The sequence below is a fragment of the Lipotes vexillifer genome, unplaced genomic scaffold (genome assembly GCF_000442215.2).
Source record: "Lipotes vexillifer unplaced genomic scaffold, Lipotes_vexillifer_v1.1 scaffold102, whole genome shotgun sequence".
NCBI lineage: Eukaryota > Metazoa > Chordata > Mammalia > Artiodactyla > Lipotidae > Lipotes > Lipotes vexillifer.
In genome coordinates, this window is record NW_006786541.1 from 15745 (window position 1) to 29957 (window position 14213).

The window sequence follows — 14213 nt, forward strand, 5'->3', positions numbered from 1 at the left end:
TAATCTTGTTTCTGCTGTCATATTAAAAGAACAATATTATGAGGTTCCTGTCAAATGAGATTTTCTCTATACATTTAAAAAGTACATTTTTATCAGAATATTTTATTTCAAGAATTAACACTTTTTTCAAAAAGTAAAAATATATTTACTTCCCTGAGTATAAAGAATTCATCTTACAATAAAAGACAATTACAAAATTAAGCAATTAGAGGTACATAATTCTCTGCATTCAATTATACTCTATTACAAATTCATTCTTTAAAATCTCATGTATTGGGGGACTTTAATGTTTCAAAAAAAACAAACAAACAAAAACAAAACCATAACAGCTCGTTTTGCACCTGTGATGTTAAGGCATGTCTGATCTGTCTTTATCAAATTCCAGAGCAATCTTTAAAGCAGTGTTGTTGAGGCCAACAGACTGCATGTTACATATGATAGAAACAACTGTTCCTCTTGGGGGAAACTTGTTATTTATAGCTTCTGCATCCAGTTCTTCAGGAAGGACCAGTAGGACACTACTGGCACCCACTGCACCTCCAGTGTGTGAGGCATAATGCCGTTGCTTCCTACAAGAACCATATGTTTGCTTCTTTTCCACAACACCCCATGCCATTGCATATTTACCCTCTTTATCCCAAGACATCTCTGTGTTAGGCACTGGTGTCCAAATCATAAGCATTGTTTCTGGTTTGAGATATCCAGGTAAAAGATTTTCATTCGAGTTCTTAAACAGCCCGACTTGGTAACCATACAGCATTGCATTCCCAAATTTCAGAAGGTCACCTACTGTAGACAGAAATCCACCACCAGCCCATTTATAGGAGTTATCCACGTAAGGTGTGTTGACAAGACGTCTCTTTTTATTGTAAACATAAAATCTAAAATGAAATAAGAATAGTCATTAAAAATTTGATAGTCTATTATTGACTTTATACATGAAGATGAATAGGAAAATGAATACATGAGACAGATTGTATTTCACTGTAGTGAACATACTTTCTCAGAAACTAACCACTATTTTTCAGTATGAAAATGAAACAGAGATAACTGAGTAATTAAAGTATAGAAAGTGGGTTGTTTTTTTCTATTGGCAAGGCTTGCCCATGCTAAGTGTATCAAACTTCTAATACCTGTAAAATATGTACTGATTAGTACTACACATGATATTTTCCCCATGCACATGCAGAAACACCTAATGTTTGGTAGACATTTTCAGTCCCTGGGCTCAATGAATCATGTGCCACATGTAAATTTTATAACTGAAAATGTATATATGGGGATGTTCAGAAATAAGGTTAATATTTGTAAGAAGACTATTTCTCCTGGTTAAAAATACATTGAGATACTGGGTATAATGATGTGATGTGGTACTTTCTTGGTGTAGTGGAAGAAGCAGGTGTTAGCAAATCTCAGTTTGAATTCTAACTCTCACCCTTACTGGCTATGCTTATTTGATTAACAAACACTTATACCAGCGGTCCCCAACCTTTGCGGCACCAGGGACCGGTTTCATGGAAGACAATTTTTCCACGGACCGGGGCCGAGGGGGGGTGGTTTTGGGATGATTTAAGCACATTACATTTATTGTGCAATTTATTTCTATTATTATTACACTGTAATATATAATAAAATAATTATATGACTCACCATAATGCAGAATCAGTGGGAGCCCTGAGCGTGTTTTCACTTGCCACTCACTGATAGGGTTTTGATATGAGTCTACAAGCAGTTGATTTATTATGGTCTCTGTGCAGTCAAACCTGTCTGCTAATGATAATCTGTATTTGCAGCCACTCCCCAGCACTAGCATCACCGCCTCAGCTCCATCTCAGATCATCAGGCATTAGATTCTCATAAGGAGAGCGCAGCCTAGATCCCTCACATGCGCAGTTCACAGTAGGGTTCGCGCTCCTATGAGAATCTAATGCCGCTGCTGATCTGACAGGAGGCGGAGCTCAGGCGGTAATGTGAGCGATGGGGAGTGGCAGTAAATACAGATGAAGCTTCGCTCACTCGCCTGCCGCTCACCTCCTGCTGTGCGGCCCAGTTTCTAATAGGCCACAAACCAGTAACGGTCCGTGGCCCTGGGGTTGGGGACCCCTGACTTATACAGTTCTTACTATGTTCCAGCCATTGTTCTAAGAACTATATAAGTATGAACTAATTTATTCTTGTAACAATGTTAGGAGGTAATATTATAATTCCTGTTTTACAGATGAGGAAACTGAGGCACAGAGAATATAAATAACTTGTCCAAAGCCACAGTTTTTAAGAGGCAGAGTTGGATTAAAATCCAGGCAGTCTGTTACCTCTCTGCTTCCATCCTAATTTGTAAAACGGGGAGAGAAACATCTACTTTGAAGAGTTAGAAATAAATGTATAAAGCACTTTGCATAGTTCTGATAGGTACTTAATAAATGGTAGCTGTTATGCATTCAAGCATTCAACAGTTATTGATGGAACACTCACTATGCGCCAGGCACTGTTTGGATGTTGGGATAAAGTGTAAACAAAAGAGAAAACCTCATGGGGTTTCCATTCTAATATGAGGAGACGGTACCATAAACATTAGGTACATGAAATGAAATCACAAAATAAACAAAAAAGGACACTTGGCTCATGAGCCTCCTTCCTTTCAAGTTTCATAATAAAATGGTGTTTTAGGGCTTCCCTGGTGGCACAGTGGTTAAGAATCCACCTGCCAATGCAGGGGACACGGGTTCGAGCCCTGGTCTGGGAAGATCCCACATGCCGTGGGGCAACTAAGCCCGTGCACCGCAACTACTGAGCCTGCGCTCTAGAGCCCGTGAGCCACAACTACTGAGCCTGTGTGCCACAACTACTGAAGCCTGCATGCCTAGAGCCCGTGCTCTGCAACGAGAAGCCACTGCAATGAGCAGCCCGCGCACCGCAACGAAGAGTAGCCCTTGCTTGCCACAACTAGAGAAAGCCGCGTGTAGCAATGAAGACCCAATGCAACCAAAAATAAATAATAAATTTATTTTTAAAAAATGGTGTTCTTAGGTTTTCAGTTTGCTGACAGTCTCACCCGTAATGACCTGCATCTTCATCCTAACTTGGCTATTCATAAGCACTGTCAGATCTGAATCTCACCATCACTTTAAACTGTTTTATCACTAAGGTCTCAAACTCAGAGATTTCTTCCTAGGACTATGACTTCCAACCCTTCCAGCTCTCCAAATGAACCTGCTTTCTGCCTTCAATGGGACCTTCATCCATCCCCCTTGGGTCATCCCAATTTTTTCAGGTCTTTTAGTTCCCAGTGGTTTCCCCTGATTTTCTCTTCTAGGCTGAACTACATCAGCTGTTTCAACTATTTCAGCTGTGGTCTCATTAGCACTCTTTTGAACTAACACTACACCAATCCATCAATCCTAAATAAGTCTAGGTACCCCTTATCTATCAAGAAAGGCTCCAGGAATTCATATAACAAAGCTGACTGGTATAAATTCATACTCTTGCTAAGGGTCTTCACTGCTGTTATCAAATCCTTTTATTCTTTTCCTGGGTACTCCTTGGTATACTCTTCATAATAGGTATTCCCAGTCTCTTCCACCCTCAGTCCTCTACCCTATCTCAGACCCAGTCATTTTACTGAGAAGATTGAGGCCATCCAAAGTGAGCTAGAAACTCCCATCTTTATCTTAAAATGCATTTATATCATCATCCAATCTTTAAAAATTTTCCTATTAAGAGGCATTTTTTTAGTTGTCACAATTATTAGAGGGCTCTTACTGACATTTAGTGGATAGGGGCCCAAGGGTCCTAATGTCCTGTGGTGTATGGGAAAGTCCCACACAGTGGTGCATTCTCCTATATCCTGTGAGATCAACTATCCTACGAGATACCCATGTAAGTAAAGAATCTGTTTATAACCAGCTGAGCCTAGAATCCTCTCCATTTTATATGTAAATACGAAGTACTTTGTACTCTACAATGTATTTTTCTTGCATAATAACCACTGTGAAAACTGAAGATCACACTCTGTTTTGCTCAAAACTTCAGCCAGAGTTAGCCACCAAGGACATGAGTTGAAGCACCAATGCAATAAACCTGTATTGGTCTGCATTTTGTTGTCACATTTAAAGTAATTTTATGTATTAAGTTGCAGTTGACTTTATTATGTCTTCTCGTGTTGTTGTGAGTAAACATTATCATATTGAGGTATTATTTATTATAAATTTAAAATATTCCTTTTATTTCTTCTTTATATTTTAGTTAAGAGTATTGAGTGTAGGTTATATGATCTCTTTCATTTCAGATATTAAAGGAGGTGTTATAACATGTTTGTTAAATTAAGGGGCAGTGGGTCTCAAGGCACTGATACTCATTGTCCAGTATAATCTAGCCCTTGCTTACCTATTTGACCTCATCATGTACAACATCTTGCCTTACTTTTTTCATGTCAGACTTCTTTCTGTATTTGCAATAAGGCACACTAGCTTTCCTTATTATTCGTGTTTCAACTCAACAAACATGGCCTAAAACCAATATATTTTAAATAGATCTCCCCACTAACATTCTCTCCCTCTATATCCCATCACCCTGTTCTATTTTCTTCTCATATCTGAGATTCTTAGTTTAAATATTTGTCTGTCTCTTCCCATAGAATGTAAGTTTCATAAAGGCAGGAATCTTATCTACCTGGTTCATTGATGCTTCTCCTACCTAGAACAGTACTGGCCATCCACTAAGTACTTGTTAAATATGTTGAACACATGAAAGCATCATTTGTTGGCTAGTATTTAATGGAGATCCCTTGCAAGGAACTGGAGAGAGAAGAAAAAACATACACCCGTGGCTGCTCTCAAAGGGCTAACTGTCCAATAATCTTGTGGGACAGTTCTTAAATTTCAGAGCACCATGCAGATTCTGCTTCAGTACATCTGGGGAGGGCTCCAAATTCTGCAGTTCTAACAAGCTCCCACGTGATTCCAATATTGCTTTGAGTAACAGGTTGTGGGATGACTAGCAAGATGGATGTGAGGAATCCTGAGCACTAGTGAGAGCTAGCCTTCTTGAAATGGTTCCTCACTTTGCTGGGGAGCAAAATAGTTCAGTTTGACTGAAGCAGAGAGCTTTAAAAGGTGATGCCGGAGGAGTAGATATGGGACGGGGCACAGCTCACAAAGGACTTTCTGCGCCATGCTAGGAATTTTGATTCCTTCACCTTAGTTCACAAAATGCTCTAGTTTTCTATATCCTAAGGAAAAAAAACCTTCTTTTTTATTTTACCTCTGTTACAGCTTCCAGCTACCAGTCCTTTCACTCTCATTTATTACCAAACTACATGAAACAGTCCGCAACTGCCGTTTCCATGCACTCACTCTCTCCATTCATTCAATTCCGTAAAATCTGGCTTCTGTTCCCCCATCTGTACTAAACAGCTCTCTTGCGGGTTATCAAGATCTTCTAATTCCCTTTTTATGGTCCTCATCCTAACTGCCCCTGTAGCACTGTGACCCAGCACTTCGCTGACACTCCCCGCAGGCCACTTTGCTCTGTGCTCTCTCTTCTCACTCTCAATCCTATGATTCCCCGTATCCCTCCAATCACCAGTGGTTCCAGTGTCCCAGGTTTTCTCTTATACAGAGATAACTACAAAACTGCAGGTGTACCACAAACTCTGTTCCAAATTTACCATCGGATTTTCTACTAGCATTAATAATTCTCAGATTTCTTTTTTTCTCAATGTTGTTTATCAGAATCAGCATTGGGCCTCATCCCTCCCTTCAAAATTCGTAACTTTGAAGGGACAGTGGGCATATATAATTTGAAAAAGGACTTCTATTTCTTCTGTCAAGATTCTTATATGTCCCCCCAAAATCCAAGTTATAATATTGGGTGAAGCAGGAGTGACCACAGGTATGTGCTCTGAAGGTTAAAAAAGAGAAAAAAGTCTACAGAGTATCTTAATATGCTCTCCTGAGAACCAATGATTTGATACGTGGTCTCCTCACAGTCCTCAAAATGAACATGTCCAAAACTACTCTCTTCTGAACCTTCGTATATTTCTCCTCTCCACTAAAACCTTTCTTGCCTCTCTTGCCCTCAAATCTCTCATATCCAATAATGACAAATCCTCATTCAACCTCAGCTTTCTGTCCGACCATTCTCCCTCCCTCCATTCCTATGGCCACTCCTGTATTTTAGGTCCCCATTACTTTCTGCCCCAACTCTGATTACACTTGTATTTCCAGCCAATCAAATCTCAAAGAAGCCACATAATAGAATAACAAAAATGTTTTCTCACTGAGAAATATATTTATTAGAGTGAACTCCAAGTTTTTGAAGTAGGGGAGAACTACCAATCTATTTTGGTTAATAATCAGCTTTGTGCAACTTTTAATAAAGAATTTCAAAGCACCTACATCAAGGTTGGAAATTAGGATGACTCAGTCACTCTTTTAAAATATAAATTTATGGAGAATTTTTAGACTTTAATCTAGAATTCTAAACTTTAAAAAGGTAAATTCAGGGCTTCCCTGGTGGCGCAGTGCTTGAGAGTCCGCCTGCCGATGCAGGAGACGCGGGTTCGTGCCCCGTTTCGGGAAGATCCCACATGCCGCGGAGCGGCTGGGCCCGTGAGCCATGGCCGCTGAGCCTGCGCGTCCGGAGCCTGTGCTCCGCAAATGGGAGAGGCCACAACAGTGAAAGGCCCGCATAACGCAAGGAAAAAAAAAAAAAAAAAGGTAAATTCAGACTTTAATCTTTTGATTCCTCTTCACAGAGGACAAATTAATGACTTTTCATGAAAAATTTGTTCAGCTGAATGATAACTTTACTATTTCAAATTCTTAAGGAATTTCTGCACTAAAAAGAATGGAATTATAGACACAAGTTCTTAAGTTACTGGGACATCTTTGTAACTGAATAACTGATAGAATGATGCCAGATGACAAATAGCCTCTCCCTACTTATTTAAGAATCCCTAGTTTCTACACAAGATTATATTATCACAGAAATATACATCTACAAACTCATAAATTCAAAATAAATTTTTAAAAGCTTCCTAAATGCCTTTACAAACAATTATGCATCACTTTGTATTTTATTGCTATGAGAAGTTAAAACCACAGGATTTAAAATGCATATTATAAACACCCAATCCCACTCTAACATTTAGCATTAACATGGACTGAACCTACTACTAGAGTCCATCAGCTAAAGCATAAAAAACAGCTTCATAAGGAAAAATGCTTAATTTTAGAAGATACTCTAGAAAATAAAGATAATAAATAATAAAGATAATAAGAAAAGGTAAAGACCATATCTATACTGTCAAAATACAGCAAACCCTTCAGAAAACATTCATTTTATTTGATTTTGGTCCTATCCAACTATGAAAGAGATTTTTGTTGCAAGTATTGTGCCAAACATAGAGAAAATATGAACAGAGTCTAATAATAAGCTAATGCATTGACTAAGGATTCCCCCATCAACAAACTGAGTGTCTTTCAGTGGCAAGAACATTCACTCCATTCCCCTGTGGTCTTTGCTTAAAGAGTTATTTAGTTTACTTGCCTATACAGACTATACTTGAAATACAGAATCAATATCTATTTACATATACAGAATCAATGTTCCCAGTCTTCCATTTAAGAAACCCCAGTTTTATTCAGGACGACAGTGCACCCGGCTAAAAACTAATTTCTCTGCATTCCTTACAGCTGAATGTGCCCTGTTGCTAAAATTCTGGCCGAAGAAATTTAAGTAGTATTTTGGAGTGGGATTCTGGGGGAATACCTTAAACAGGTGACAGGCACTATTTTAAACACACACACATACATACAGAGAAATGATAAAGATGATAAATATTTACTCTTGGGATACAGTAACTCTAATAAGCCTAGGTCAAGATAATGTAAACATATTTAATTTATGATTATACCAAGGGGTCAGTAGACTAGATAACAAAGCTGCCAACTTTTGCTGGAAATTTTATTTCTTGTACAATGGTACCATAAAACAAAATACAGAAACATATGCATTTACTAAATTTTACTTTATTTTTTTTTTAAACACACATCTTTGAGAAGATTTCTTTTACTCCCTGAACTTCTTCCCAAAGCTGGTGAAATAATTACTAAGCTCTTTTGAAATCATTACTACAAAAATAAAAAAAGAATCAGAGTTGAGCTTTAGAGGCCCAAACAGATATTGTATCAAGTAAAATAAAAACAAAGCAAATGGACAGAACATTTTCCTTGGTAACATATTTCCTTCTTCTTTTAGGGTCCTATTTTATTTCTGCAGCCTATTTAAGCTACCTAAAATGAATCACTTACCCCTTTAGCACCACTGGGCACAGCTAAAACCTAAAGAAAAAACCCAGAGTTGACAGCAACCTTTAACAGTAGAAACAGAAACCCACTGCGTTTTTCAAAGATGGGAGATAAAATGAAATTAATCATATGCCATATTTTGATTTCTGTGCATCATAAATTAATCACTCATTAAGAAAACAGCAAATGATAGCTGTCTTGCAGTCTGCACATTCATGGAGCCTTAATTTTCAGCTGAGAAAAGAGGCTCAATGATTCTCCCTTATATGTAAGTGTAGGCATCTGTTATCAAATGCCTAGATTTGAATCAAAATAAGGTCATGCGTCTATGCCACCTTTTTTAGATAATCTTTTCTAGACTCAACTGACAACTTCAGGTATTTGTCATTTTTTCTTATGCTTTCCAGTAGAATATAATGTTGGACCTAAAAATAATAAACACTGTCTGAAGTGGTTGAAAACTACAGGCCATTTCCATCATTACAAAGTCTACAAATAACAAATGCTGGAGAGGGTGTGGAGAATAGGGAACCCTCCTACACTGTTGCTTGGGAATGTAAGTTGGTGCAGCCACTATGGAAAACAGTATGGAGGTTCCTCAAAAAACTAAAAATAAGAGTTAGCATATGACCCAGCAATCCCACTCCTGGGCATATACCTGGATAAAACTGTAATTCAAAAAGATACATGCACCCCTATGTTCATAGCAGCACTATTCACAATAGCCAAGACATGGAAACAATCTAAATGTCCATCAACAGATGAATAAAGAAGATGTGGTACATATATACAATGAAATACTACTCAGCCATAAAAAAAGAATGAAATAATGCCATTTGCAGCAACATGGATGCAACTAGAGATTATCATACTAAGTTAAGTCAGAAGGAGAAAAATACCATATGATATCACTTATAGGTGGAATCTAAAATATGGCACAAATGAACCTATCTACAAAACAGAAACAGACTCACAGACATAGAGAACAGACTTGTGGTTGCCAAGGGTGGTGAGGAAGGGAGAGGGATGGACTGGGAGTTTGGGGTTAGTTGATGCAAACTATTACATTTACAATGGATAAACAACAAGGTCCTACTGTATAGCACAGGGGACTGTATCCATAATCTCCTGGGATAAAACATAATGGAAAAGAATATAAAAAAAGAATGTATATATGTGTATAACTGAGTCTCTTTGCTATACAGCAGAAATTAGCACAACACTGTAAATCAATTACACTTCAATTTAAAAAAAAATAGAGAATAAAAAAGAAAAAAACTACAGGGACTTCCCTGGTGGAGCAGTGGTTAAGACTCCAATGCTGCCAATGCAGGGGGCTTGGGTTCGATCCCTGGTCAGGGAACTAGATCCCACATGCACGATGCAACTAAGAGTTCGCATGCCACACTAAGGAGCCTGTGAGCCGCAAGTAAGGAGCCCATAAGCTGCAACTAAGGAGCCTGCCTGCCACAACTAAGACCCAGCTCAACCAAATAAATAAATATTTTTTTAAAAACTACCCAAAATAAAAAAACTACAGGCCATTTAAAAATTAAAATTCATTGCTTGCTGCTAACCTAATTTCTTTTAGGTTCAAAAAAACTTCTTTCAGGCTGATTTGCAATGCATATTTGATCCTTTTGAATAAGCTGGTAATTTAAAAATGGTAATTTAACGAAACACAACAGAAAACTGAACAAAACTAGTATGGGGATAGGAGGATACAGCTACAAAATCTACCATTTCATCAAGTCAAGTACCATTTAGCCATTTGTAAAGCATATTCTCTAATGGAAATGTAAAAAGTAAAAGTAACAGCTGATTTAAACACAGTTAAATGTGTTGTTACCTTTCTAACAAACCAAATAATAATAAGAGTAAAATGGAAAAGAAAACACTGTAACAGTAAAACTCATGTTAGTCTTTAGTCCCCAAATTCTCTTCCAATGCCTTTTTTACAAATTACTTGTAAAAATTATGATAAAATTTTAGTTTGATATAATTCAATAAAATGATTTTCAAACTTTTACAGTGGAGAAATCTGGTATATACCACCTCAACAAAGTGATTAAAATTACCATCACCAGTAATGGAACAAATTGAACTCATGTGACTTCTGAGAGACTTGACGACTAAATGCAATGGGTGAGCTTATATTAGACTCTGCACCAGAAAAACAAGTTTTTTTCCTTTTGTTATAAAGGACATTATTGGGACAACTGGCAAAATTTGAATAAGGTCTGTAGACTTGATATGAACCTTGTGTTGATATTAATTTCCTGGATGTCCTTATCTTTAGAAAATACACATTCAAGTATTTATGGGTACCATTTAAGTATAAGGGGCACCATGTCTGCAACTGATTTCCAAACGGCTGAGAAAAAAATAACATAGAGACTGACAGATAAAGCAATGTGGTAAAATGATTAACATGTGGGGAATCTGGTTGAAGCGTATATGAAAATTCTTTGTACTACTTTGTGTAACTTTTCTATGAGACAATTTCAAAATTACAAAAACAATTTAAAAAAAAGTAAATAAAGCATGAATGAAAACATAAAAAAAGGGATGATGGAAGAGCAAATTATAGATGCCTGTGATGGGTAAAATTTTAGTATAATTATTCATGTGCTTAAATTATTATTGCTATCTTTCACCTAAGGATCTTGGGGTACTTCAAATATATGTGTATTTGAACAATAAAATATATTTTATTTTCCTTACATTATAGGTGGAAAAATAGACATGTAGAAAAGCTCCCAAAGTGTGGCAAGTTGATTCTGGAATGGAGACAAGCAAAATGTGACTTTAAATTGATAACACTGTAAAGATGTGATACAGCCAGACACACCAGAAGGTATTCATTTACCTTGCTCTATTGTAAATCACTGGCTCATTTTCTTCCTGCACAGTTGTCAGCATATCCAAGTCATGGAATATTTTCTGCATATAGTCCAAATATTTATATCCTGAAGCTCTTTCTACTATGGCTGCCAATAGGGTATAGCCAAAAGTTGAATACAAAAACTGACTACCTTGAGACATCATTTTAAGGGGGAAAAAAAAGAAAATGCTTCATTATTATTTAAAAACATGTAAAATATTTTCCCACTGAAAATTGGCATATCTTTAAAACTGGAATATTTTACTTCAGCGTTTAGGTAAAGATCATGGACTAACAAATTTAGTCAACTTTGCAATGGCCCTGCTTATTCCATGTCTCTAACACAAGAATAAAATGATGATCCATATACTTATCAGTTTTTTTGTTTGTTTTTTTGTCTTTTTTGGCTGTACTGAGCGGCCTGTGGGATCTTAGTTCCCCAACCAGGGATGAACCCCGTGCCCCCTGCCATGGAAGCACGGAAGCCCTAACCACTGGACAACCAGGGAATTCCCACAAACAAGTTTTAAAATGAAAATGGAATACAAGTACATAAGCCTGCAATAAATTTAAAGATAAAGTGGTTTTAGTAGGCATCATATCAAAAAATATACAGAAAAAGTTATTTTTATAGATCAGCTTTTTGGGGAATAAAATTTAGTTGATGCATACTAATTTAAGAAATGAAAGTACAAAAGAAGTTGAACAATTTAAATACTAAGTTAAATACTAATGCAATACTAAAATATTAGCAATACTTTATCATGCCAACTTTGGTTTAGATTTTATTTGGAGAATTATTCCAATATTTAATTTTTTCCATGAATATCTTGATACTGAGAATCCTCTAAATGTCTAGGTAGCCCCTAATGAAGCTAATCAAACAACTAGCTGCCTGTATGCTAGGCTTTGTTAAGAACTACAGACAAAAAAGCAAACACCTGACAACAAAACCCATGCCATAATCATTAACCACACTGAATGCACTCAGGATGGTATCTTTTTGCATTTTCTGAAAATTAATACTTCAGTAATGATGACTTTGTAAAAAGAAGAAATTAACACTCACCAGGTTTAAAGAACAAAGGGTCATTTTTAAATAATCTTAGGGATTCAATTGAATTTTCAAATTTTTCTTTCAAATATAATTCGCCTTGTTCAAAATCATTCTTTTTCTTGCAAGGTTTTGAATTTCGGCCTTTGGCTTCATTATCATGCTCTATCTTAGCTTTAGCAAAGTCATTCTTTTCATTACTTTTGCCTCCTTTTACTTTTAACTCTTTTTCTTGGTCAGATTCCATCGTCCCTTTCATCATCTTCAAGGCTTTATAAGCTTTCTCTTCTTTCACCTTTTTCATGTCCTTTTCATAATGACGAATTCCACTTAAGTGGGAAATCAATAATCTTGTTGTGACAGAAACCTAATTGTAAAAACATGAAAATTCAATTACAATATTAAACTGCGTAATAAAAAGTAGCCCTGGAATAATGTTTCAGCAATATTTTCCGTTTTAAACTGCTGCTAGAATAATGTGTCACGTACACACCTTTAGCCTCAAATTTCAGAAAAATACCCCCTCGGTTACTATCTGGATAAAACAAAACTTTAACCCATTAACATTAAAAACAAACCAAAGAATCCTATTAAAGCTTTTAAACCACTTAAATGTCATTAGAAAAATGAACTGTGAGATTTATTACCTTTTCACCTTCATATTCTTTTTCTGGGAATTCAGGAACATAATGTTGTACTGGAATATCAAGATCCAGTTTCCCTGCTTCCCACAATTTGGCAATAGCAACCATGGTGAGGCTTTTGCTGATACTAGCAATTCTCATAACTGTCTCTGGCTTGCATGGTACACGGTTCTCAACATCAGCATAACCTAAACCTTTGGGAAAAAAAGCAAAAAGTCACTATTAATAGGCTTCATGGTCAAAGGAGTCTTCAAAAACTGTAGTAATACTATCTTAAAACATTCTATGTGTTTATCTAAAGGAAAAGATATTTCAACTTGTATAAGTTAATTAAAACTCAACATATAAGGGATGAGTCTTAGCAATACTGACAACAGTAAGCCTAACAATTTAACCTTATAACTAAACTGAAATTGTACACTGTACACAACAGTAATTTTCTGATTCAGTTACTAATGTTTCTTAGCTTATCTAAACAATTTGGTTATTCCATATTTTAAATAAGTTACTCTACGTTCTTTAAAGAAAATATCATTGTTCTTCAGATTACATTTATTCTTGATTTTTGAGTGACTTTCTACTGAATTCCTTAAAATAACCAATAAAAACAAATGTGAAAAGATGCCCTGCAAACCCAATCTAGTTAATCATTAATTGAATTCAGCTGCAAGTCAGAAGAAAAACAATGTACCACTAATTTAAAGCTCTTTCTAGAAAATATTTTAAGTTTGGTTTCATCTTCTACAGGATAAAGATGTGGAAATCTGAGACTGTATACAAAGAACTGAGATCTGAAAAGAATGAAAAGGCATACAATAATTATTTTCACCTGTAAATGGAAATTATGCTGAAAAATATCTGCATAAAAACAAAGCCCTCACCTATAGAGCTGACTTTTATATAATTTTGGATTACAATATCTGTCATAAATGTTGATCGGGGTACACTTAAACTTGAAGGAAGAATCATTTCTCTTTAAATTCAAAACCTTACTGCTCCTATCAACTTCTAAAGGTACTACTTCCTCTAAATGATGTCTGAAACAACATTTCCTAAAAGTTGGGTTCCTAAAAACCTGCTGTGATGAGTTGGACCAATTTGTGTGCAATGAAAAAGTAAATCAAATTATAAAATGCGGGGCTTCCCTGGTGGCGCAGTGGTTGAGAGTCCGCCTGCCGATGCAGGGGACACGGGTTCGTGCACCGGTCCGGGAAGATCCCACATGCCGCGGAGCGGCTGGGCCCGTGAGCCATGGCCGCTGAGCCTGCGCATACGGAGCCTGTGCTCCGCAACGGGAGAGACCACAACAGTGAGAGGCCCGC

The 14213-nt window shown here is 36.7% G+C and overlaps 1 protein-coding gene across 2 annotated transcripts in view; it reads right to left on the minus strand.

Annotated features, from left to right (window-relative positions):
• Positions 1 to 86: 86 nt before the first annotated feature.
• Positions 87 to 14213, minus strand: part of LACTB (lactamase beta) — a 15739-nt gene continuing 1612 nt past the window's right edge. Inside the window, exons 3-6 of one of the 2 annotated variants that reach the window (XM_007458857.1) lie at positions 12895 to 13085; positions 12263 to 12614; positions 11179 to 11344; positions 87 to 881 (exon numbers count right to left, since the gene is read on the minus strand). In XM_007458857.1, coding sequence (XP_007458919.1) covers positions 350 to 881; positions 11179 to 11344; positions 12263 to 12614; positions 12895 to 13085 — 1241 coding nt within the window. In that variant the 3' untranslated portion in view covers positions 87 to 349. Of the gene's footprint in view, positions 882 to 11178; positions 11345 to 12262; positions 12615 to 12894; positions 13086 to 14213 lie in introns of those variants that run through there. The other variant, XM_007458858.1, reaches the window with a different exon arrangement.